Consider the following 26,771-nt stretch of genomic DNA (forward strand, 5'->3'; position numbering starts at 1 on the left):
TCACAATTAACCGTGGTTTAAAAACAAGCTGAGGTTTGCGGAAGGCCTAATGGGCCAGTGAGTTTGGCTGTTGACCAGGGATGTCTGTGGGCAGGATTCCTGTATTGCAGGGGGTTGGGCTAGATGACCCTCGGGTCCCTTCCAACTCTTAAGATTCTATGAAATCTATGGTGCAAATGTTCAGGGTGTGGGAACTGCAGGGCAAGAGCCGTAGCTCAAGGGTAGAGGTGGATGTCCCAGTATGAATCCTCAGCATTTCCAGGGTGAATGCAAAATACTCCTACCTGAAACCCCTGGAATTTTGCTGCCGGTCAGTGTAGACAACACTGAGCTAGATCACAGAGCAACTAAGAAAGCGAATTGCTGTGTGGACGGCGCAGTATAAATCCACCACTAAATGCGCTTGCGGCCTCAATTTCAAGCAGATTCTTAGGTATGGCAGAAGGGATCTGAATTGTGGAAAGTTTTAGATTTGTCAAAGGTTGTGTGTGTGAGAGAGAGAGAGAGAGGGAGAGAGGGAGAGAGAGAAGAGGAATGGTTCATTATTCTGCAATTGTTCCGCTGTTTTGTACTCCTCTCTACTGAACACTGCTGGAGACAGGATACAGGGGAAGAAGGATGGGTTTGGCCTCCCTTGTTTTAATTCTTACCTCTGATGAAAAGCCCGCTGTGTTTCCTTTCCTGCCACCATCAGCACTTACTCAGCAGATTCCTTGAGGGCTGCCGCTGTATACAAACGAGACTCTCCCTTTTACATGACCAAGCATTCCCATTGTCCGCATGACCTTCCCAAAAGCTCCAGTCCTCAGAAATGGCTAGTTCCATCAATGATTGGCCACAAGACGGATGCTTCACATTCAAAGCGCTAATGCTCAGGTTAAACTGTATGCCCCTTGCAGCAGCAACACTCTTCCCTCCTCGAGTTTCCAGCAACTGGTGCTCAGAAGCAAACTGCCTCTGAGGGAGGCAGCCATCCTCCTGGCTGGAAGGTGCTGGTAGCCTTCTCTTCAATGAACTTGACTACTACTCCTTTAAAGCCATCCAAGTTGGCGGCCATCGCTGCCTCTCGTACGGTGTGAGGGCAGACCATTTAATGGACAAAGATAACTGCTCCTCGGCCGATCTGCCTCTGTGTGCCTGCGTGTCCTCTGTGGCTACAACTGCATGTAAAGCATTATGACAGCCATTTCAAACAGTCATGGCTTCCTCCCAAAGGATTCTGGGAGCTGCAGTGTGTTAAGGGCACTGAGAGTTGCGAGGAGACCCCTGTTTCCCTCACAGAGCTGCAATTCTGAGAGTTCCCTGGGATGAGGGATCGGTTGTTCAGCCCTTCTGAGAATCGTAGCTCTTTTACGTTTCCGAGCACAATTCAAAGTGTTGGTGCTGACCTTTAAAGCCCTAAACGGCCTCAGCCCAGTATATCTGAAGGAGCGTCTCCTCCCCCATCATTCTGCCCGGACGCTGAGGTCCAGCGCCGAGGGCCTTCTGGCGGTTCCCTCGCTGCGAGAAGCCAAGTTACAGGGAACCAGGCAGAGGGCCTTCTCGGTAGTGGCGCCCGCCCTGTGGAACACCCTCCCATCAGATGTCAAAGAGATAAACAATTACCTGACATTCAGAAGACATCTTAAGGCAGCCCTGTTCAGGGAAGTTTTTAACGTGTGATATTTTACTGTATTTTTGGTTTCCATGGAAGCCGTCCAGAGTGGCTGGGGAGGCCCAGCCAGATGGGCAGGGTATAAATAATAAATTATTATTATATTATTATTATTTTAGGGAAACGGGGGCCCCCTCACCCCTCTCGGCACCCATAGCAGACCACAGCTCCCAGAATCCTTTGGGGGAAAGCCATGACCTGATGCATACCTAAAGGGTGCTGAAACTGGCCCTCGCCAGGGGCGCAGGCCCAGGGAGGGGGGTCGCAAAAATTACCTTTCAGACCTATGGAGTGCATGACATATATATGTGAGGCAACATATATGTCAAGATCAAACATGGGAGGAGCTTCTCGCCCTTCTGGCCCTTATAGCACAAATGCGTGTGGATGTTTTCTGCCCTTCCTCCTCACCTTGCCCTCACTCTGGACACTTCAAGTGCTTGGGTCATGTAAAATGTAGTAATTCCTAATGTGTTTATTGCAGTAAAGTGATTTTTGGGGGGTGGGGGTGGGGGGACAATACAGATCCTTGCCAAGGGCACAAGAGACCCTCCATATGCCTCTGGCTATGACTGCTTAAAGAGGCATCATAGTGCTTTAAATGTCAGGTGTGAATGTGGCCTGTGTGTGTGTGTGTGTGTGTGTGTGTGTGTGTGTGTGTGGAGGGTAGCCGCCGCAAGCACTTGGCCACACCTTCTGCCAGCATGTGGCCCCCAGAGGCTTCACCGGGGCCGAATGTGGCCCTTGGGCCACAGATCACTAGCATCTCCCTGTTGTTAAAAAATATATGACTGACCGCATGCCCATGTAGCAGTTTGAACACTTGGGGAGGACTATGTAAATGCTATTCTCATTAGCCCTCCCACTCAGCTAAATGAATTCTAGCTAACTGAGAGGGGGGAAACAAACAAAAAGGACACTTATTTGATTTCAGACGAACTGAGGGAAGAGGGAACAGAATGGAGTATCATCTAAAAGGGCATGGCTGGCTGACTAAGAACCCTGAACACTCCACACTGCAGTGCTTTGATGCAGAACACACATAAAATCATAGAATTGTACAGTTGGAAGTGACCCTGAGAATCATCACGTAGTTTTTTATGACTATGACACACACAGGCCCAAAATCCCTTAGTGCGCTTAGCAGAATTGAACCTAGGTCTTCTCAATCCCCATCTTACCCTCTAACAATGTCATCACAATCCATTCGCGTCTTAATATGTACAGCAATTTATATCCTTCAGCCGGCGAGTTATAAATACAGAAGCGTTTCAGACTTGGCCGTGACCCTTGCTTAAACTGCATTCGCTGCTGAGCTTTCTAACTCTCCTCCTCAAATTAGGACGGCAGAGACCAAATTGACCCTTGAATCCAACCCCAACACGGGCAAGTGCCCCTCTCCTTTCTCCAGGCAATAAATGTGGGGCGATTTGTCTTCTTCAGAGGGACCAGGGCAGCTCGCTCCATGGCCCTCCTTCCAAAGGAAAGGCATGTTTCACAGGAGAGGAGTTAGGGAGTGATGGAGAGAGACGGATCAAAGCGGCTCCTCCCGGGGTGGCGAGAGAGAAAAGGAGCCCTGCTTTGGATGAAAAAGGGATCCCGGTAGACAAACGAGAGGACGATTACAGGGCCCTCGGGAGAGGCAGGAGGTCAAGAAGTTGAGGACGGGTTGGCAACACGGGGAAACAGAAGGGCGAGACAATGGGACACCAAGTGGAAGCAGAGGAATGAATGGGGCAGGCCTTGTTTCTTTGCTGACAAGAGAATAGAGGGGACATCAATATACACTGAGTGCCAAGGCCTGGGGTGGGGGTGGGGTTGCTGTAAAGAGATTATATGATGGGGGGAGACACAGCAGGGGTCAGAGGTCACCAGGGCAATGATGCAGATGAACTAGGAGACTAGAAAAAAAAGAAGTGAGCAGGATCTTGGAGGAGAAGGGGGACGGAGGAAGGAGATCGCAAAAGCACAAAAAATTCCTCCGTCTTTTTCACGTGCCATTGAATGCGAGGCCATCTCTTGAGCTGTTTACAAAACAGCAACAATAATAATAATAATGATGATGATGATGATGATGATGATGATGTTGTTGTATTGAATGAAACTGGAAAACCTCAATAAGATCCAGAACTACAATAGGGTACAGTCAAGGACCCCAATCAAAAACGCAGCGGTGTATTTGTTGTTGTTATTGTTTAGTCGTTTAGTCGTGTCCGACTCTTCGTGACCCCATGGACCAGAGCACGCCAGGCACTCCTGTCTTCCACTGCCTCCCGCAATTTGGTCAAACTCATGCTGGTAGCTTCGAGAACACTGTCCAACCATCTCGTCCTCTGTCGTCCCCTTCTCCTTGTGCCCTCCATCTTTCCCAACATCAGGATCTTTTCTAGAGAGTCTTCTCTTGTCATGAGCTGGCCAAAGTACTGGAGCCTCAGCTTCAGGATCCGTCCTTCCAGTGAGCACTCAGGGCTGATTTCCTTAAGAATGGATAAGTTTGATCTTCTTGCAGTCCATGGGACTCTCAAGAGTCTCCTCCAGCACCATAATTCAAAAGCATCAATTCTTCAAGAATTCCTTCCCTCTTCACCAGACACCTCGCCCAAATTAATCTGCAACCCAGCTGTAAATATCTTTACACTGAAATGCAGTACAAAAGCCCAATCTAGCATTCTTTAGTCCCAGATTGGGCTTAGCTCACTGTGAGAGCAGACCCACTTAAACCAATGACTCCCTTATGCCCCATTGATTTCAACGGGTCTCTCGAGCTGCAATCCTAAACCCAGGAGCACCCTATTAAATGCAACAGGATGTTTGGACACAGGCTGGAGAGGGCTGGTGGGAGTTGTAGTTCCAGACCTAGCAGTCAACAGGTTGGGGAACGCTGCACTAACAACTGTGGCATAATAATTGGGGTTGCCTCTATTAATCTGGTCCTCTAATGAGGGTTCGATACATAAAGGAATCTGTCTTTGGAAGCAGGGGTGGCTCACCTGTGGCCTTCCAGGTATGGATGGGCTCCAGCTCCCATCATCCCCAGCCAGCATGGCCAATGGTCAGAGGTGCTGAGAGTTCCAGTCCAGGTATATCTGGAAAACCGCAGGCTAGCCATCGCGGCTAAAGGGTCCCAACTTCCTCTACAGAAGTTCTTTCAAGATTTGGTGTTTGGAAGGTGCAATGGATGACTGAAGAAGGATCCTGCTACCAAGGCAGGGAAGGAAAAACTCCAAGGAAGAAATGGATGCTCCCAGGTGATAACTGGGAAGGTCCACCTCCCCCTTTTGCGTGAGGTAAGGGTTAATATTGTTGCAGAAAAAAATGGGCTTGGGCTGTGGTCTTTGGTTACCAGGTTGGGCGATTTCAAGTCTTTAAAGGTTCTTGCACACTTTTGTTCTTGGTCTCCTTGCAAGAGAGGGGAAACTGTTGCAACAGAAAAATGAAGATTTCCCTTGTTTTCCTTCTACAGGTTCCTGCCTCCATCTATTCTTCTCTGACCGGTTATGGACTTAGGGAACTCAGAGTCCCTTGGGGAGTTGGGCAGCAAAACCCAACCCCATTTCCACCCCCTACAAGCTCCACCCCTGATAGAGGGTTCTGTATTTTATTTCTCTCTATCTTCCCTCCTATTTTTCCCTCTTTGTTTCCTCTCCCTTTCTTTTCTGCTTTGTTTCTTTTCTTCTCTATTTTTATTTAGATGAGTTTGGTTTTTATCGTATGTTGAAAACTTTCAAGAAAAATTCAATTAAAAAAAAAAAAAGATTCGGTGAATGGAGAAGGAATTGTGCTTGGCTCTTCCGCTCTGCAACAACGTGCGCCGTATTGTTCGCCTTCTACAAAAAGGAAACAAATGATGAAATAAGAGGCATCAGAAGGCTGCTTGTCAATGGAATCTACCCAGGCTGATTGCCCCCTCCGATTGCCGTCCGGTGACGTTAATCAGCCTTGCATAACCTGCGCTGCGGCATGAAAGCAGGGCTTGTAAAATGGGGCCAGCACCTTTCGTTTCAGACTCCCATCGGCCCCACGCAGCACACAGAGAGACAGTGTGGTATAGCGGTCAGAGCACTGGCCTTTGGGAGACCAGGGTTCAAATTCCTACTCAGCACATGGAAGCTCAGTGGGTGACCTTGGGCCTGTCACTGGACTCTCAGCCTAACTTACCTCACAGGGTTGTTGTGAGGATAAAACAGGGAGGGAGAAAGCCCTGTGCCATCACTTTGAGACCCTAGGAGGAGAGGTGGGACATAACTATAATATTATATAATAAGAGTTATAAGTCTGAGAGTGGTTTAACAATTTGTCAGCCACAGCTGACCAACGATTCAGGGGCCCTGGCCAATTTTTTTTTGTTTGATCTGCACCTAAGCACCTCACAACTATTCCCCAATACTGAGGTGGAGAATCTGCTTTAGCCAGAGGGCCAAATTCCATCATTCAGGGGCCAGTGTGGGTGGGGCCAGAGACAGAAAGTGGGTGGGGATGTGGGCGGGGCGCATACCCTATGTATATGAAGTCAGTGGAGAGCCTGTCTGAGTGTTGGACCAGAGTTTGAATCCTCACTTAGCCATTAAACTCGCAAAGTGACCTTCAGGCCACTCACTGTCTCTCCATCTTACCTACCTATACATATGTATAATGGGGAGGGAAGAACCATGTACAGCACCTTAGACTCCTTGCAGCGGTTCTCAACCTGTGGGTCCCCAGATGTTGTTGGACTACAACTCCCATCATCCCTGAGCTCTGGCCTCGCTAGCTAGGGGTGATGGGAGTTGTAGTTCAACAACATCTGGGGACCCACAGGTTGAGGAAGGCTGGCTTAGAGGCAAAGGTGGCATATAAATAAATAAGGGTATTCCAGCTGCACAAAATTCACACACACACACACACACCCCTCCACCCAGCCCAAGCAAGAATTATCACTGTTCAAAGACACATTCCAGCCAGGCAAAGGCTCTTGAGGCAGGGGCGTGACAGTCCCAAGGGCCAGATGGAGAAGCCTAGAGGGCCGCAGTTGCCTCCAGGCCTGAGTTTCACCATCCCTGCACTATAGCTTAACCTCTGTTACTCCTGTGAGCAGCGGCACAATCTCAACGATGAGGTTGATTGTCCCATGAGAACAGCTTGAGCCTCGTGCCCCTGCATGTTGTGGGCACAAGTTGCCTTTTGCCAGGTGCCCACCGCTGATGGCTAGAGAGGAGCTGTAAAAAGTTCTCATGGGGCCGAGGCTTCCCGCCAAGAATCTCGCCCAACGAGTTTTGCCAGAGCGAGAGAGCTTACTCCCTCTTTCTCCATCGCTCCCATTGTTGGGGCCGCCCTCCGAGCCACTCAGCCACAGCTAATGGCACGCTAAGGCCATAAAAGTGTTCAGCGTCTTTACAGTCCCACACTGGCGTTTGTGGCCTTTTGTACAACCCCGCAATTGCAAGTTCATCCAGCCGGCTGCGTTCCCTCATTTTTATCTCCCCGTCCCCCAGGAGAGCGAAAGCCTGGCAAATGCCCTTGCCTTGCTGCAGCAGATTCTCGTCGCCATATTGGCACATGTGTTGACATGACCTCACGCAAGGATGGCTGTGGGTCAGTGAGCAGAAATCCGTGTGTGTGTGTGTGTGTGTGTGGAGAGCCACAGGTTCAATCCCCAACAGCAACTCCAAGCTGTCCTCAAACCCTGGAGAGTGGCATCAGGGGTGGTTTGCACCCATTGGAGCTGGTAGGGCAGGGAGACCAACAGGAGGTGAAGCCAAGGAGAGGCAGTGCCAGCCCCGATTGGCTGGAAGGAAGGAAGGAGGCTGGCTGTGGGCAGGCTGAGATTAGTGGGGCAGTGCCCCATTTGCCCTGAGGAAATGCTTCCTTCCACTGCAGCTGTTGGCTGTCAACACAGACAGTGCTGAGATACATGGACCAGTGATATGACTCCGTATAAGGTAGCTTCCAAACAGTCGCCATTTACAAGTCCGTTTGAGTTCTGTCCCTTCCATCTGAGCTTGTCCATCGCTTTGTAAGCTCCAAGTGCTCTCATTTACCAGGGGCAGACCCTGTCTGCTAATATTTCTCCCCGGTCAGTAGCTCTGTCTCTGTTTCTGACTTCTATGGATAAGGACCCTGGAGAAGCTTCTGCAAGCCAGAACCCACTTCGTCGGATGCATGAAGCATTATCCTCATGGCGCTGCCAGACACGGACGATTTAGTGGCCCCCAATCATTGCTCTTCTGCTTTAATTTCAGGGGGAGGAGAGAAGAAACGAAGGCAGTGCTACTTGGGTAGGGCAGGGCTAAAGTGACCGGGATAGTACCTAGGCAGAAGAGAGGGAAATGCCTAGAGCAATTGACAGAGGCGGAACAGCTGTGCTATTTAAATTCCACTGAATTTAAGAAGCTGGATGACCAGAGAAAACGTTGGGAGGGGCTCCACTCCACCCTATATGCACGGTTTGACACAGAACCGTAGAATTGTACAGTTGGAAAGGACCCCGAGGGTCATCTAGTCCAACCCCTTGCAAGGCATGAATCACAGCCATAGAATCCTTGACAGATGGCCATCCATACTCTGTTTTGAAACCTCCAGCAAAGGAGAGTCCACCATCTTCCGAGGGAGTCCATTCCGCTGTTGAATAGCTCTTACTTCCAGAAAGTTCTTCCTAATGTTTAGTCAGAATCTCCTTTTGCGTCATTTGAATCCATTCGTTTGGGTCCTACCCTCTGGAGCCGTAGCAAACAAGCTTGATTCCATCACCCACATGAAAGCCCCTCAGATATACAATGGTACCTTGGGTTACAGATGCTTCAGGTTACAGACTCCACTAACCCAGAAATAGTACCTCAGGTTAAGAACTTTGCTTCAGGATGAGAACAGAAATCATGTGGTGGCAGCAGGAGGCCCCTTTCGCTAAAGTGGTGCTTTAGGTTAAGAAGAGTTTCAGGTTAAGAACGGACCTCTGGAATGAATTAAGTTCTTAACCCAAGGTACCACTGTACAAGGATCGCTCTCCTATCACCTCTCCATCTTCTCCAGGCTAAACACTCCCTCAACCGTTCCTCACAAGGCTTGGTTTCCAGACCCACAAATGCGTACCGTTATCAAAACAGGTGTTAGTCACTTTGATGCAAAGTTTTAAGGATGTTATCAGTCCCTGTTACGTTGGCTGCTTTTAATAACCGTCCGGCCTGATGAAAAATGCCGTTGCCGTTTCCCTCCCTTACAGTCTGGGACTTTCTGATTAATGGTGCCCTTTACGGCCAACCTTTTGACTTTTCTCTGTGTGTTTGTGTGTTGGGAGGGGGCCCAGAACACTGATAAGAAGGCCTTGGGTGGGCACGGCACCCAGAAAACAGTTTCCCTCACAACTTTTTTCTCCTTCTTTTCCATTGCAATGATTCCTTGCTACCCCCTTCTATTTTCTTTATACAGGAAACAAAGAAAGGACACTCCAAACGGATTCCGCCAGGGTCATTAGCTGGCTCTCATTTGCCTGATCTTCATTTAGACGGCGGTGACTAATGGCTGTTGTGAGGGGTAAGGAAGAAGAGAAGGGGCATTTGTGTAAGAAAGATCTATAAATCATCTCAGAAGCGCAGAGAGGATCCATCACTCAACCAATAAAATCTATTCAGCGGGACAAAGAGTGGAAGGGAATCCCGGAATATTCCCTCACCGTCAGCTGGTTCCCCCCCCCCAAAAAAAGTGTGGGGGGGATCCTTCCATTCATAATATACTCCCCCCCCCTTAATAGAGTGTCCGGATTTGGGGAGCTCTGTCTGTAATAAATAGGAACAATGCTTCAGATTGGGATTGTCTGGTTTGTTACTTGCGATGACTGCTGAAGAAACACAAATGAAAGTGTTGCTGGGTTAGTGGGGAACCACACAAAAAGCCAGAGCACAGAAGTAATGTTATTAGGACCCCACAAAGCAGTAAAAAGAATCGCAGTGGATGACAGTGAATTTCGCACAAATGACACGACAGTGATAATAATCCATACTTGCATTCAGTCTTTAAGGTGCTCACATCGCTTTACGTAAAAAGCCAGTATTACTGACCTGCCATAGACAACAAGGTTGGTGACTGAGGTGGGCTGTGATTTGAGCATGCACGCTTGGCTTGGAAGGGAAAAGGGAATCTTACTTCTAGGCTGGCTCCCCCCCCACCGAATAAAACTTCCAGAGTAAAATACAAAGAAATCCAAAACATAATAATCACAATAATAACTGTGCTACTCATTGTAAAGCAATTTCGGCAAATTTTGTAAACAAACAAACCACAAACTTTGTACAGAGTACAATGATGTTTTTGCTATTTATTGTGCTACCAAAGCTGCTGTTTCGTGAGGTTATGTTGCATATTTTAAAATAATAATGTGTTTTTGTGTTCATGCGCTTTTATAATAATATGTATTTTTACCTACGCTCTTAAATAAGTTGAAAGCTCCTTGGATATCTTTTTTGTGCAAAAAGCGACAAACATATATGTAGATAATGATATTGAGGGTGAACCTGGAAAAGTGAAGCATTTTATAAAGGAATCCCGGCTCATTAATATGGATAAGTAAGGCTGTACACCCAACCCCACTTAGATGACTATTAAAAATTCTATTCCACCCTTCAACCAAGGATCACAGGGCGGTTTGCAATATAGAAACACAAAAATGAACACCATAGTAACAAGCACAAACAGTAAATCTCTCTCCCCCCGCCCCCAGTTTCAAAAGCCACACTTAGCTGGGCGTCAGCCCCACTGAACTCTAAAGCGCTTATTTCTGAGCAGAGGCAGCCAGTTGTGCGAAGCAGCTGAAGGCGCCGCTCCCCACTGCGTGCCTCGGGTGCCCTCAAGCGGTGGCCAATGGAAGAGCAGCCAAGACTGCCTCGCGCGAGGCGGCATTCTTCTCTGAGGCTCAGCCGGATGCCAAAGAGATAAAGTCACTATGGACCTATAAATACACTTCCGGGAACCCACGCAAAGAACTGTAACACTGTATATCATAGATATTTTGGGGTAGAGCGGCTCCTCTATTTTTTTTATATATTATTAGAAATGTGATTTTATTGCTTTTTTTTTAACCTTGTTCAAATATTTTGATGATATCTGAAGACTGCAGTCCAGTGGCTACTTACCTGAAAGTTAAGTCTATTCTGTAGAAGCCTATAAAACCCTACTCAGAAGTAAGTTCTATTGACTTTACTGGAGCTTACATACTTTGTCTCTGAAGCCAAAGCAGGTGCTGTAACTTGCCAGCGGTTTGACTTTACCCCCAGAAGGCGCAGTCTTCCGTCGTCTCCCGAGGCGTGCAGATAGATGCCAAACCACAAAAGGAGCTTCTAGTCAAAGTGAGGGCGTCATATGGAAACCGGAACGTAGGGCTAGCCGTACCTCATCTTCTCCTCCCGTATCTCTATAACTTTAAAGAGAAAAGCGACTCTCTACCTTCCTTACCCTCTCTCTATGGTTCTCGGACCGGAACCGCTCCGCCTTACTTCCGTTTCTTCTTCCGGGTTCGCCACCCCTCCCGCCCGGTCTCCGAGTCCCCCGTTGCCGAGCAACGCGGGCACTTCCTTCCGGGCCGCGCGGTGCCTGTCGGGAAGCATGGATTCGCACGAGCTCTTCCGAAAGCTCGGAGCCGGCGCCAAGTTCGACGTGAAGCGCTTCAGGAGAGACGCGGAGCGATTCAAGGTAAAAGGGGGGGGGGGGGCAAAAAGACAGCAGTCCTCCCCCGGCCTGGAAGCCCCCTCCCTGGCTTCACTTTCGTGGTTGGGCCTAGTTCCACGGGAAATGCGCTCTGTTCACCCCCAGGAGCCTTGGGTTCCATTATTATTATTATTATTATTATTATTATTATTATTATTATTATTATTTTAGTCTCAGTCTTATTCTCTCGTTCTCATTTACGGACAGTTTAAATTTCACGCCCCTGACAAAAATGGGCTGAGAGCTTTGGCCAGGAGTGAGGAATTTGCTTCCCACGCATTTTCCTCCTTCTCAACCTTCTGGGGGCCACATGACAGTAGTGGGCAGGGCCAGAAGAAAAAAAAATGGGTGGGGTAAATGGAAGTAAAATGCAACCAAGTATATGGTTAAACCCAGAGTGGTTTTTTTCTTTAAAAAGTGTTGAGGGGTACTCTCATTTTGACTCAAGAAAATGACCATTTTATAGATCAAATCGGGAATAATAAATACAGTAAATGGGCAAAAGTACAAAGATTCACAAAATGTTTTGTTTAGGGGTATGCATCCCCCTGCATCCCCCCAGAAAAAAAGCACTGGTTAAACCAGTTTCTACACCTCTCTCTCTCCCTCCCTCCCTCCCCCCCCCCAAGCAACTGCCATTTGTCTCCAGCCAGCCAAAAACACTCAAGGAGGCAGTAAAGTATAGCTCATGAAGGGTATGGCCTGGGGAGTCTTCTGAAGGTCAGATAGAGAGGCACAAAGGGCCATTTTTGGTCTATGGGCTTGAGGTTGCCCCATCCTGTCTTACTCTACAGTGGTCTTTAAGATGTCACCAGGTGCTTTGATTGTTTTTATTCCAAGAGCTATGCCTTTGGAAGTATTTTTTATCACGCTGCACATTTTATTCTTGCAAAGCAGTGGCATAATGGAGCAGGGGTGAAGCACCATTTATTTTACGGCGGGGTGAAATGATGTGTTCTCTATTCGAAAGTCCTCTGCATGGCAAATGAAGTTTTTTGAGCCCTGGCTGGCTTTGTGACCAGGCAGGGTTCTTGGTACCTGGTTCTCCCTGGGGAAACAAGAACTCTAAACCACAGGGATGTTGTGGATCTGTTTGATTTCAGGTGATCAGAACTAAGGATAAAGAAGCCGGAGCATCGGAGATTCTGGGAGAGCTTGACTTCTTTGCTAACCCAAGCAAAAAACCACCCAATCCTTCCGATGATGGCGGAGGAGGAAATTGTCTTCGTGAACCCCAAGTTGAAGCATTGGAATCACAACCTGAAAATAAAGGAAATGAACCCAGATTGGTGGGCAAGGAGAGGGCTGCAGAGAAGAGAAAAGGAGATGGGCAAAGCATGGAAGGGAGGGGCAAAAAGAAAATTGCTCAAGGTAAATGAGTGAGCAGTTCTTTTTAAAAAGAATACATTCTTTTTTATTCTTGTTAATGAGGCATCCAGGAAGCATGGGCAGTTGTCAAGTGATACAAACTCATTTGTACACAGTTGTGGCAGCAGAGTAACACTTTAGTATGATTAATCTCTGAATTGCCTTCCACATATATACTCCAAGCAATTTTAGGGACATGTTCTTAAAAAACAGCACAACAACAACAGAATATAGCTATAATGAACAATGCTGGTATTCTGGTGGCTTATAATGTTTTCTTGCTGGGTTCAGAAGCTGATTGGATATTCTTCTTGGATCCTGATCTCCTGTTTTACTTCTACCTGTGATGTCCACGGGACTTACCTGTACTGAGTTGTGCCTTTATTGTAATAGATAGCTTGGAGGAGTTGGTGTAGTTGCTGACTTGTGTTGCACTAGCAGTAATATTACTAATAATAATTTTATTATTTGTACCCCACTCATCTAACTGCGTTGCCCCAGCCACTTTGGGTAGCTTCCAGCATAATATAAAAAGTTTGGCCCACAAGGCCACTTCCCTTAAACCAAACCTGCCTGTCAATCATCTGAAAGGCCAGGAGTGGGCAGGGTTCAATCTTTCTTGGTGCTGCTTTGCCAAACTGCCCCACTTTGACAGGTGGGAGGAACTGCCTACCTTTCATTAACCTAATTAGTACCTCGGGATAAGTACTTAATTCGTTCTGGAGGTCCATACTTAACCTGAAACTGTTCTTAACCTGAAGCACCACTTTAGCTAATGGGGCCTCCTGCTGCTGCCGCGCCACCAGAGCCCAATTTCTGCTCTTATCCTGAAGCAAAGTTCTTAACCTGAAGCACTATTTCTGTTTGTTTTTTTTAATAATATTTATTAGAAATTTCCAATTACAACAAAATAAAAAAAAAATAAAACATCCGAATTTAAAATCTTATTTTCAATAACATATTTCCAGGACTTCCCCTCCCCTCCCCCTCTTGTATTCCAATTCTTACAAATAAATTCAGCAAGTTCTTATCCCAGATTTTGAACTTATTATCATTAGCCCAGTTTTAAAAATATTTTCCCATCCCCTAAAATCGACCTGTTCCCTTCCACGCGTTCCCCCCTTTGATACACAATACAGATTAAAATAATCAAATATAATTAATTAGGATAAAATTATAAAATATAATTAAAATAATCAAATATAATTTTACGTCCTTTGGATTCCAAATTTCCCTCCCCCCTTTCCCGGTTGCGTTCCCAATGTTCATCAACGTCTGATGTCTTCCTGGAGCTCCCACATCTATCTAGACCATAGTCCTTTACCAGTCATCTTTAATTTGGAATGTCCAATCTTGGAAGGAGTCTATCTCAAAAAGGCCCATTTCTTCCATCCAGATTTTTATATTTAGGAGTAAAAACTCCAATTTTATTTCTTTAGACCTTTCAAATCTGAATGTTCCCACTTCCAACTTTATCCAATTCTTGTTGTTGTTCTTGTTGTTCTTGTTGATCTCTCTCCTCCTTTTTTTTTTTTTTTCCTGCTCTCCTGCACAAATGTTCTAATTCCAAAAGCTTCTAATTCCTCTGCAGAGGCTCTGTTATTCAGGAACAAAACATTATGCCAAGTCCCTTCCATTCTTCAATAGATAAATCTATTGTCTCCTTTAGTGTGTAGACCTCTGTAGACAAAATAGTGTTCCATTTCTGCAATTTCCCAGGAGATAATAAGTTCTATTCAGATTCCAAGCCAACAATACTTGTAATATCCCTCAGCTCCTCTAGGTGGATTGCAATAACTCAGTTCCCTTCCAGATCACGCCCACCAGTCAAAATAACTTGTTATTCCTTGTTTTAAACAATTTGTATCCAATTTATAACAAATGTAACCGGCAAAGTCCTCGTAACAAAGTTCTCATTTTTGTTCTTCCGCTTTGACAGCTCTTTGACAGCTGTCTAAACCTCTCTTTCTCTTCTCCCGGCGCTCTCACAAATCGCTCCCAGGATTCGGGGGGGGGGGGGTTGTTTTTTAGTTCAATTCCACTTTTCTCCTCCAGCTCAGTCTTATAATTTTCCATCGCGAAGTTAGTAACTTTGTCAAAATAGGGTTGCACTCGATCTTAGTTGTCAAATCCATTACTTTAACTCCTCTACAACGGGGGGGGGGGCTGACTTCCTTTTTGCGCCTCCCCCGCTCGCTCCGAATTTTTAAAAAATTTATCCCCCTTTTTAGTCCAGGTTCCAATTACTCACGGGTTATTCTTTTAAGTCCAAATTTTCAATAGAAGAAGTCAGCGCTCTCTGTCGAATGGCATGCGGCTTCGCTCGGCAGGGGAAGCGGAGGACTCAAAGCACCTGTCACCCGTTCCGCAGCCTTTAAAAAGGCTCCTTCGCGGGTCGGGGGGGCGCAAAAGGTGCCAGCCGAGTCACCATGTCCATGGGTTTCAGCGCCCATGGTTTTTGAGGGTCCCCGCGTCGCCGGCGCGGTAGGACCCAGCCCCTGCCGGGCAGGCTCCCTCCGGAGCTCGGAGGGAGTCCGCCATTCGGCGATGGCGCCAACCCGGAAGTCCTTAACCTGAAGCACTATTTCTGGGTTAGCGGAGTCTGTAACCTGAAGCGTATGTAACCCGAGGCACCACTGTATTTACATTTTGATTTTTTTGTGAACCACTCTGAATACAGATTTATTTGGGTAAAAAGCATCTTATAAATGACAATGGCAAATGGCAACGTCATCACTACCTGGCAGAATTGGCCTGTAGGGGTGGGTGTAGATAAAAGATCAGGCCCACAAGGCCAAAAAAAGTTTCCCATCCCTGTCTGAAGTGGTGATTACACAGCAATTTAGTTTTCATCTTTTTGTTCTGGTTTATATACATGGATGTTCTTGAAACTTTCAGAGGCAGCCCCCATAAATCTTGGTACTGAAAATGAGGGGATATTGTGGATGTCCACTTTGGAAGCAAAGCTCAGCGCTCCAAGGAGCAAGGGGGAGAAGGAGCCCCCTGCAGCAAAATTGGAACAAGCTAGACAAGAAAAGGTGCGTTGGTTCTCTTTAGTGTGCTACCTGCAAGCGATTTGGAAGTAGTAGCAAGTGATAGCCATGAAACGCTCTGGGGTGACCTTGGTCCAGTTGCCTTCTTTCTGTCAGTCTAACCTACCTCACAGGGTTGTTGTGAGAATGAAACAGGGAGGAAAACAGGGTGTACCACCTTTAGTTCCTTGGAGGAGATAGGTGGGGTGTGAATGAAACCAATTAATTAAAAATAAAGTCTGCTGAAAAAATGGCATATACTTTAATCTTAAATGATTGAGGGTTGAATTTGAAGGTTAGCACGAGTTAAGAGCATGATCAAGGGATCCTGACTATCATTTCATCTCAGAACATATGATAGCAGGGATTGATTTCTAGCAGGTGAGCTGTCACATTTCTAAAAGTGTTCAAAAAAGTTTTCCCAAGTGAACTTCAAGTCTGCATCCCCAGGGACCCTGAGACTGCGGCAGTAATGAGCTTGCATTTTCAAAAGTTGTATTAGTTACTGGCATTTTAAATTTGCAGGACATGTTTAGGTCTCCCCCCACCCCCCGAGCTGAAAGTTTACATGTCAAAAATTGTGTGCTTTAGTGTAATCTTAAGACTGGCAACCAAAGCATGTAGATGTGGGGTTTCTTTTTAAATTTAAAAAATAATGACTTCCACTTTAATGTAGCATGTACATATTGGAATTTTCTAGGTAAATCACTTCAGAAATAAGCACAAGATCTACATTCAGGGAACAGATCTTCCGGAACCTATTGCTACGTTTGAGCAACTTGCAAAGGAATACAACGTCCACCAGAAGATCATGCAGAACATTGAAGCTGCAGGGTTCCAGACTCCCACACCGATTCAGATGCAGGCTATTCCTGTCATGCTCCATGTGCGTCCTTGGTTTAATCTTTCACCTTGAGGTGAAACAGTGACGTAGTCTGTGATGTTCCTTAAGTTATCCTTGTTTAACTTCTCCACTGGCAAGATGGTGGGGGGACGGCACCTATTTTGCAGACGTGTTATGAACTCAGATTGAATTATTACCCAAAGTCCTTTTTGTGCATATTATATACTATAAATGACAGGGAGAACTGAACATTTCTGTGGTGCATTTTTCACCCATTGTGGCTTTCAGCGCTGTACCAGGTGCCTAACCCAGCCTTGGCTCATTCCCTTTTCTCCTCCACCCCACCAGGGTCGTGAACTTCTGGCCTGTGCCCCCACTGGTTCAGGGAAAACATTGGCTTTCGGCGTTCCTGTTTTAGCTCACCTGAAACAACCTATGAATAAAGGTTTCAGAGCACTGATAATATCCCCTACACGGGAGCTTGCCAATCAGGTATGACTATGTTATTGTATTGTATTGTATTTTTGCCCTAAATTGGATTTGACGGTGCGTTTAATGCTTGCTGTCAGGTTGTGAAAGCTAAACAGGAAAGTGCTTCACCCATGTGGTACATTCGTCATGTAAGCTTTCCCAAAGGAATAGTGGGCAGTAAGTAAGATGTTGACTAATAGGTGAGAACAGTGAGTTGCTTTAAATGGTCATATATCTGTCTTTCTAGCCCCTGACTACCCACTTTGCTTGGGGTTGGGGAGTACCTTGTACTTATTTACATTACACATTTATACGCCACCGTTTAGACAAAGAAAGGGCTCTCAGAGCAACTTTCAAAAACTCAGGCTTACAATTTTAAAAGACATGTCATCCAAGTCCCTTGGAAAAAAGTTAAGAGCCTCGGACAGAAGATCACCAGGTTGATGGACTATATGGAATTGACGAATGACTGGCAGAATCCGAGACCAGGGAGAAGAGATGGTGGAAGAAGATTGGAAAAAGTTTAAAGTTTATTTTTAGAAATAGAAATATTGTAAAATTATTGAGTGTTAGAAAAATGTTGGAATGAAATTTTATGGCTTTAGTAGAAATGTTATGTTATAAGGAGTTAAGCATAAATAAGCATTATAGTATTAATGGAAAATAAGGTTAAAAATAAGTTAAGATATTTATATGACAGAAAATAGAGATAGATGGAAAGGAATTGCTGAAACAATTAATAGAAGTGGAATACAAAAAGGGAGGTGAGAGGAGGTCGATGAAACAAGGGAATGAAAGATAGAGTACTGAAATGGTATGATGTATGTTTTTAAATTGTTTTTGCTTTGTTTTGTTCAGTTTAATGTGTCAATGTTGTGTTTTGCATTGTTTATATATTGTATTGTATTGTTTTTTCCCTTTCTTGTTTTTTCTCTTTTTCTCTTTTTTCTTCTCTTTCTTTTTTGTAAGTTTCAAAAGTAATAAATATTATTTTTTTAAAAAAAACAATTTTAAAAGACATGTCATCCAAGGAAAAAAGGAATAGCAGGGAGGAGGAAAAAGCAAACTCAAGCATAAATTTGTAAAGCTGCATCTGATACCAGTGGTAGTTCTGACTTCCAGTATATTTGTCCATCTAGCCCAGTATTATCTACTCTGATTGCCATCAGCCCATTCTGGGTCTCTGGCAGAAGCCTTTCCCATCACCTGCTACTTGATCTTGTTTTTTGAGTTGGAAAAGCTGGATTGAACCTTGGATCTGTGCTGAAATATGGGCCCTTCAGTCTGTCATTGCTGTTTATTGTTATTATTATTCTGCTCTTGAACATAACTCTGAATGTGAAGATAATTGGGTTCTTTTTAAAAAAATGGCATTCATGTTCATTTTAAAAAACGAATGATTATTCCTTTATGTTTTAGACACACCGAGAGCTGCTTAAGCTGTCAGAAGGTATCGGCTTCAGAATACACATGATCCATAAAGCTGCTGAGGCTGTGAAAAAGTTTGGGCCAAAGTCATCTCAGAAATTTGGTAACTTGGACATAAACTGGAGTTCACAGATTCCAATCCACTCCCTATTCCATTGCCCTGCCTGGCTAATTGTGTGTATGTCCGTCCCCCCCGTCCCCCCATAGATATTCTGGTGACTACTCCGAACAGACTTGTCTATCTTCTGAAACAAGACCCTCCAGCAATAGATTTGACCAGGTAAAAAAACAGAGCTCTCATTTAAAATAAGTTCCTTCAGTCTACCAGCATGTTTGACACATGCACTAAAATTTCTGAGTCCAGCCTCTGGCACCACCCTGAGCTCCTTGGAGAAAAAGTGGACTGTAAATGTAAGTTTATATACCTCACTTTAATACTAGCCAGGGGTGAAACCACTTCAAGGATTCATTCTTAGCAAGGCCATCTGGGAAAGGGTGTGCCCTGTGTCTGATCCTACTGGCTGTGTGAGACTTGTACATCTTTCTCCCCTCTAAACTGCAAATGTCCGCCTTCTGCTTTGCCCTAGGGTTGAGTGGCTGGTGGTGGACGAGTCGGACAAGTTATTTGAAGATGGGAAGACAGGCTTCCGAGACCAGCTTGCCACCATCTTCCTGGCGTGCACCTCCCACATTGTCAAGAGAGCCATGTTCAGTGCAACCTTCGCCCACGACGTAGAGCAGTGGTGCAAACTCAACCTAGACAACATAGTGTCTGTCTCTATTGGAGCAAGGCATGTGTGGAAGATTGAGCGTTGCCCCTTTCTCTCTCTCACAATCTTCTCACATTCCTGTTTCTAGCTAGAGAAGCTGGTTGATTTTTGTCACACTTCCTTGAGCTTTGTGGAGCATTTGAGTATTTTTGCCTTAAGGCTGTCATGAAGGAAGAGGACACTTGAAAAGTCCCCTTTGCCTGCTGTCTTCCCCTTCTGGGACCTGATTCATTCCATTTGGTTCCATTCACTGTCATTGCGTACTTTTTACAGTCTCTTGTGCTGCGGAAGAGGCAAGCGGTTTTAGCCTGAAGAGTCTGCTTGCCTCTTCAGCACATAGTGGAAACTTTAGGGACCTCTGACTTTTGGGTGTTGCCTTGCCAAGTTTTAGGGTTGGCCGGAAAGTGTGTTAAGGAGTACTGTGCATTAACTGTGGAATTAGGAAGGAGTACTTAAAGCTGTCTCTCAGCTCATACTGCAAACCCCCCAGGTTGCAAAAAGTCCAGTGCTGTTCTTTACACAGGACTGGGTGGGTGAGAGAGGAGGAAGTGTGAAGAGTGCTTTTTTTCCTTCTTGGGGCTGCGTGGATGGAGCAGAACTGTTCTAAATAAGTCACCTGTGCTGAGGTCTCCCTCATCCTGTGACGGCTTTAAGGAAAGGAAAGAACTCTGTTCAGTGAGCCCCATCAATCTGGGAGCCTTGGCTGCAAGCTAGTATAAAGTGTTCTGTGTTTCCAAAGCTTTCTCATCTGCAAAAAGCTTGCAGCGGGCTGGTGGGGAACTTGGGGCCTAAGCATCAAATGTGGCCCTCCAGGTCTCTGTCTGGCCCTCAGAGCTCTCCTTAGGCCACACCCCTTACCAGCCCTGCTTTGCACCATCCTTCAGTGATTTTGCCTGGCTGGGAATGCGTCGTTGAACTGATAGTACCTTTTGCTTGCCTGGATAGAGGACAGAGAAGGGTTTGCAAGTGTGTGTGTGGAAACTAGCCTTCTGGAGGAAAAGTTGTTTTCTGGCCCTGCCCACCATATGGCCCTCAGCCTCACCTCTGGTTAACACCCATTCTGTTGGTAGTTTTCTCACTCTGACATTTCCTTTTGAAATAACTTTAATCCCAGTCCATCTTCAAGCCTTGACAATGCCTACCTGTTCTTTGATTTCAGGAATGCTGCGGCTGAGACCGTGGATCAGGAGCTCTTGTTCGTTGGATCGGAGACGGGGAAACTGCTAGCGATGAGGGGCCTTGTGAAAAAGGTTGTTTCCCAGAGTGGTTTGGCGGCCAGTCCTTTCCAGAAAACTGGGGATTGCAGCTGTCCAAAGGGAATAGTGTTCTCCCAACAGCTCTCAGCGCTCTTAACAAACCGCACTTCCCAGTTTGACTAACACCCAATGCAATCCATTGGAACAAGTGGGGCTTCCAATTAAACATAGATAGGGCTTCGTGGCATGAGTTGTTTGGTGCCTGCTACCCCTGGGCCTGGGTCTCCTGACTTTTGTTACCAGACTTCCCCCAACTTTTGGCCCTCCAGATGTTTCAGACTACAAATCCCATCATCCCTTGCCAGCACAGGTATGCTGACTGGGGAAGCCCAGGGAGAAAGAGAATGAAGCAGCCCACCTGTGCACTGCTCATATGGCTAAGATACCACGGGGTTGAATCACTGTTCACATTCTGTGCTTTGATTGCAAACTCCCTGGCACAGAAATATGTAGGCCATTTTTGCTGCATATCTTTGTGAAGCTGGTGCTGGCAGAGGCCAGTTGGAGCCGTCGCCCAAAACAGCTGGCAGCCACCAGGGTGGGGAAGGCTGATAATGGCTGATTATCTCAATAATGCTACCAGGCCCTTTTCGCACGTGATCAGCCACAAAGCTTTCTTTCACCCCCCTCCTTCCCTCTTTCTCTTTGCAGGGCTTCACACCACCTGTCTTGGTCTTTGTCCAGTCCATTGAACGGGCAAAAGAGCTTTTCCACGAGCTCATTTATGAAGGCATCAACGTGGACGTCATTCACGCAGACAGGACCCAACAGCAGGTAGGAGAAACGCTGCTGAACGCGGAAGGCAAGTCTCAGCAGCTAGGTTGTTCCTCCATTTTCCTTGACATGTTTAGAAGCAGGTGTCAGGGGAGGAACCCGCACCCAGGAATTGATGCAACCTGAGCAATTCTGTGTTGCCAGCTTGGCGTTATAGAAGCCACAGTGTAATTGTGGCTTTTGTGAAGCTGAAGGGGGGGAAAAACCACCAATACACGTTTCTGTTTCCCCTAGAGAGACAGTGTTGTCCACAGTTTCAGAGCGGGGAAGATTTGGGTCCTTATCTGTACTGCTCTGTTGGCAAGAGGCATCGACTTCAAAGGAGTGAACATGGTTATTAATTTTGACTTCCCGAGTAGTGCTGTGGAATACATCCACCGGATCGGTGAGTGTGGGCTGTGCATTTCCATCACGCGGCTCTTGGTTATTTCAGACTTCTGTCCACTCCCACTAGAGGTTGGGAGGTCCTGCTTGTGGGCTTCCCAGAAGAGGCATCTGGTTGGCCACTGTGAGATCAGGTGTTGGAGCAGATGGGCCTTTGGCCTGATCCCACAGGGCTCATCTTATGGGGAGAACAATAGCACAAACCATACCTTGCACAGGTGGGGTCCGGTGCAGGCGATGCTTGCTGAATTTTGGGCCCCTGAGTGGCACCTAAAGGGTTCTCAGTCATGTTGGCTTGGGCTGCTGGGAGCTGAACCCCCTTTATAATGTTTATTCTATGCTGGCTTGTGCTCAAAAGGTAGATTTGCTTATACAGTGGTGCCTCGCAAGACGAAATTAATCCGTTCTGCGATTCTCTTCGTCTAGCGGTTTTTTCGTCTTGCGAAGCAAGCCCATTGACAGCTTAGCGGATTAGCGCTATTAGCGGTCTAGCGGCTTTTAGCGATCAGCTGAGAAGCGGCTTATCAGCGGATCAGCTGTTAAGCGGCTTAGCAGCTTAGGAACAGGGCGAAAAAAGCGGGGGGAAACCCGCGGGAACTCGCAAGATTTTTTCGTCTTGCGAAGCAACCCCATAGAGAAATTCGTTTAGCGAAGCGCCTCCAAAACGGAAAACCCTTTCGTCTAGCGGGTTTTCCGTCTTGCGAGGCGTTCGTCTTGCGGGGCACCACTGTATGTTCCTTTCCTCCTCCTCCACAGGCCGCACAGGAAGAGCAGGGCACACTGGAAAAGCAATCACCTTCTTCACTGAAGACGACAAGCCATTATTGCGAAGGTACTTCCCTTGCTCGCTGCTGTTAGTGTGACTTTTTGCCGCTTGCTTGTTTCTGTTGCGATTTTGGTCCCTGGTTGGCGACTCGTTTTCTTTTGCTTTTTTTAATAGTAAGGGCTGAAGAGCCTGCAGCATTGACTGGCTCTACCTGCTCCTTCCCTGGTGAAGGGCTCTTCCCCCATTGTGAGCAGTAACAGAGGCCTTGGGTGGAGCTCTTTAGCAGCTCTCCCCTCCTACTGTTGACTTGGAATGAGGATAATCTTGTAGCAAAACTCATAATAAATGGCAGGGGGGGCCCTCTGCCAAAGCCTCTTTTCATCTTTGAACTGTGTGGGTGGTCAAGTGCCCTTTTCCTGTGCCTTTGAACCCAAGAGGGACTTAGGAAGCTGCCTCTTACTGATTCAAACCATTGCTCTGCCTAGCTTAATAGTATCTACACTGATTGGCAGGGGCTCCAATTTCAGACAAGACATCTTTCCCAGCCCTTCTTGGAGATTCCAGGATTGAACCTGGGATCTTCTGTATGAAAGCCACTGAGCCATGACTCATCCCTTATAGTTTCTTCCTAAGAGGTTGATGTATTTACATAGTGGGGCGCTGATACTGGGGATATTTGGAGGCCCAGTAACCTTTTGCAAATATCAACTTTTGCCAGATCAAGTTTTTCTACAGTGGTGCTCTTGCTCCTCTGACTGAAACTTTCTGAAGTTGGCAGCAAATTATTGACTCTCTCCTCTCTCCCTGCACCCCTACCATCCCTCATTTTCTTTCCTTACAGTATCGCCAGTGTCATTCAGCGAGCTGGCTGTCCTGTGCCAGACTACATAAAACATTTTCGCAAGCTTCAAAGGTAAGTGAGCATTTTGATCGAGCCAAATAGGAGAACGATGGTGGAAGAGCGCCAGGAGTAGTTCTGTTTCCCCCTCTCTCCCACTCCACACCCTGCCCCCTCATTTTTTTTTTGGCTTGAAAACCACACCTGTTGGGCTCTGGTCAGATGTGGCTGCTCTGGTCCTAGTGATCTTGGACAGCTGGTCCAGGGACATGGTACTGCAGCTGATGCTCTTTGGCTCTTGGCTGTGAACTGCATGCATAGTGAAGCCTTTGGCCTGAGGTGACGTGCTTATTCTCTCACTTCTTCTCTCTCACACACACATCAGGAGGGAATGCAGTAGGAGGTTGAGCAGTTTGGTGAGCGGAGGGGAGCAAGAGTGTGATGGTCAGAGTGGAATGAGGGAAGGTAGAAGCGTTTGGTAGTGGTTGCTAATTAGGCAGCGGGAGTGGCTTTGAGCCCTCCAGGCAGGGGCAATACAGAAGGGTGGCAAGGACCTTAAGCTGCCTGCCTGTGCTCTATGTGAACCACCTTCAGCTGGTTGTGGCGTTTTCTGCTCTCCTGAAAGCCTTTACTTTCCCCCTCTACCCTTGCCCCAATGTCATTTTCAGCAAGCAAAAGAAGAAGTTGATTAAGAAGCCTTTGGAAAGGGAACACATTCTTACATCTCCCCAGTTCTTACGCCGGAAAGCCAAGAGAAAAAAGTAAGCTGAATTTTACTTGTTAAAAGCTTTTTGGGGGTGGGGAGAGAGGTGTAACCAGTTCTGCAGGACAGAGGAAAAGAGTGTGAGAAATGTTATTCCCAGTTCTAATTATCCAGGTAAACGAAGCAGAATCAGACCATTCGTGGATCTGTTCCCCTCCCAGAGCTACAATGCCCAGAGTTCCCTGGGAAGAGAGATTAGTGGTTAAACCACTCTGAGAATTGTAGCTTATTTATTGGATATATGAAGGAAGTTCTAGCACCCTTAACAAACTACAGTTCCCAGGACTCTTTGGGGGAAGCCATGACTGTTGAAAGTGTTATCCTAATGTTTTAAATGTATTGTGTACATGGGGCCTTAATACCTAGTTGGTCTCATCTACTTCAGTATTGCCCACAGCACCACTCCCCAACCTGGTGCCCTCCAAATGTTTAGAATTACCACTACTATCAGCCACTGCTACATGCCTGTCAAAGTTATACAACATTTCTGTGTTGAAGAGTTTGCAATCAAGGGACAGAATTTCAACAGTGATTTGTCCCTGTGGATCTTTTGATGAATGAGCAGAGCATGGATGGGCTGTTTTGTCCTCCTAGTTCACCCCAGGATATTTTCTCCTTAACATCTGTGCACAACTGGATTGAAGCTACCAACCTGCTGGGCATCTCAATAAATGGCAACCACTCAGCTTCTCATAGAGAAGGGATCTGTGTTTGACCTTGAGAGAAGAACCCTTCAGATTTCTTGGAGGTGGGGAGGCATCTGGGCCCCGTTCTGACAGTGGGGATGCTCACGTATACCCAAACTGCTGTTGATTATGGCTTAATTTCAGGGTTAATGCACAAGCCAAGAGTCTCTCAAACATCTTAACCCATGTCTCTCTTATGTACTGTCCACCTGCCCTTCACTCAATGTGATCTTACATTGACTGGATTGGAGATGGTGGTGTGAGTTTATTACCCTGAAATTTGATTCTGCTCCTAAGTTAGCTGGAGAGAGCATGGCCTTCTGGTGTTCAAAAGGGATTCTGGCTTAAAAACAGCACTTCCAAAATCTGGCTCCCACACAGTCTCCTTCTGTTCTTTTTCCCTCTACCAGGGAGAAAGAGACTTTGCAAAGCTGATTCTTGCAAGCTGCATATCAGTGACCAAGAGCAGTTACCAACATTTGTTGTTGTTGTTGTTGCTGCTGCATAAGAAGGGTGTTTCAGTAACATTCAGTGGAATGTAGAATTGGGAAGAAAACACAGAGAGAGGAGAAGGTGTCTTTGGATCTGAGCTTCAGTGGGAGAGAAGGTAGAACCACCTTGGGGAGGAACCATATTTCAGCAGCATCTCCAGTTAACAGGATCATGTTGCAGGAGACAGAGAAAGACATTCCATCCTGAGACTCCAGAGGGCCACTGCCAGCCAGAGTAGACAATTCTGGAAGGCAGCTTCATACATTCCTATGTAGCTCAGTGGTAGAGCATCTGCTTTGCATTCAGAAGGTGCCAAGTTCAATCACTGGCATCTCTAGGTAGGACTGGGAATGTCCCCTTGTCTGAAAGCCTGGAGAGCGTCTGCCAGTTCTGCCAAATCTCATCCACACAGTTCTGCCCTCTGAACATTTCGGCAACACGGGAACCAAATGGAGCCCATAAAGTGCCCTTTTCCTGGTATGTGAACCCTTCATTCAAGTTAGTGCTTTTCACATAAATCCTCAAGTCCCACTGCTTTTGACATTCACACCTTTCTACTTAGCTTTTAATAAAACCAAAACCCTTTAAATAGGCTTTCTCATGCCAGCTTTTTTGTTTATTAGCAGCTAGGCACAGTGCTTCAGTTCTCTGTAGCTCATATTTATACTCAAGTTACATAAGCACCTGCTCTGTATTAAACTCTGCCAGAAGTGAAATATTGAAGATAAGAAATTACCTTAGACTTAACACAACCATCAGTCTATCTAGCCTAGCATTGCCCGTTCTACCTGGCAAAACCCAAGGCCACTTTTTAGCTGGATTTGAACCTGGGATCTTCATGCGCAGAGCGTACTCTACAACTGTAGGCCTCACTCTATACACTCTGCTTTGTTGACAGCTAGTAGACTGCAATAAGAGAATGATGATTGTTACTAAAGTTGGTTACATGAAGGTACTTTTTTCCCTTTTAGGAGAATTGCTCAGAAAGGAGTGAAGAAAGATTCCAAGGAAGCCAAAACCGAGAATTCTCAGGCACAGACTGTTCCAGAAAACTGATGCAGCGCCTTGAAGGATTGCTCAAAATAAGCAGGGATGCTATGTTATTTGTAGGAATCTGGGAAGCCATGCGGACCACTGATGGAACAAAGAGCTTCTTTTATATTGGGGTGCATTTTGGCAGATTTTCTAAGCAAGCCTTTCCCTGCCATTGTTGTGGGGGGGTGGTGGTCAGGCCATCCTGCGCTGTGACATTTTTTGGCCAGGCTTCAAGGACGACAGTGCAATGGCAGAAATGGCTCATCTTCCTCCACTGATGATAAACGTTCATGTATCCCTGAGTACTGAGGGAGACTTCCCATATCAGTAAAGGAAGGCAGGAGTGCTGAAGGGGTACCCTGCCACTTATGCCTTTAGATTGCTTTCTCTTGTACCCCAGTCTAGCAAATAAAGCAGGGATAGGGAGCCTGTGGATCCCTCCAGATGTTGGGTTTCCAACTCCCATGTACTCCAACAGCATCCGGAGGACCCATTCCTGCTTGCTATACAGTATTAGGTTCTGTAGCAGCTATAAGGT

General features: G+C 46.4%; 1 protein-coding gene across 1 annotated transcript; it reads left to right on the top strand.

The window, feature by feature from the left end:
* Positions 1-11,170: 11,170 nt before the first annotated feature.
* Positions 11,171-26,370, top strand: DDX52 (DExD-box helicase 52). The gene is made up of 15 exons (XM_081843243.1): positions 11,171-11,311; positions 12,430-12,697; positions 15,593-15,732; positions 16,427-16,612; positions 16,919-17,062; positions 18,461-18,572; positions 18,677-18,749; positions 19,057-19,260; positions 20,399-20,489; positions 21,147-21,269; positions 21,504-21,654; positions 22,410-22,485; positions 23,261-23,332; positions 23,926-24,018; positions 26,170-26,370. The coding sequence occupies exons 1-15, from the start codon at positions 11,225-11,227 to the stop codon at positions 26,252-26,254; spliced, it is 1,905 nt and encodes a 634-aa protein (XP_081699369.1). The 5' UTR covers positions 11,171-11,224; the 3' UTR covers positions 26,255-26,370.
* The last annotated feature ends 401 nt before the right edge of the window (positions 26,371-26,771 follow it).

This window comes from Podarcis erhardii (genome assembly GCF_964252035.2).
Source record: "Podarcis erhardii genome assembly, chromosome: 16".
NCBI lineage: Eukaryota > Metazoa > Chordata > Lepidosauria > Squamata > Lacertidae > Podarcis > Podarcis erhardii.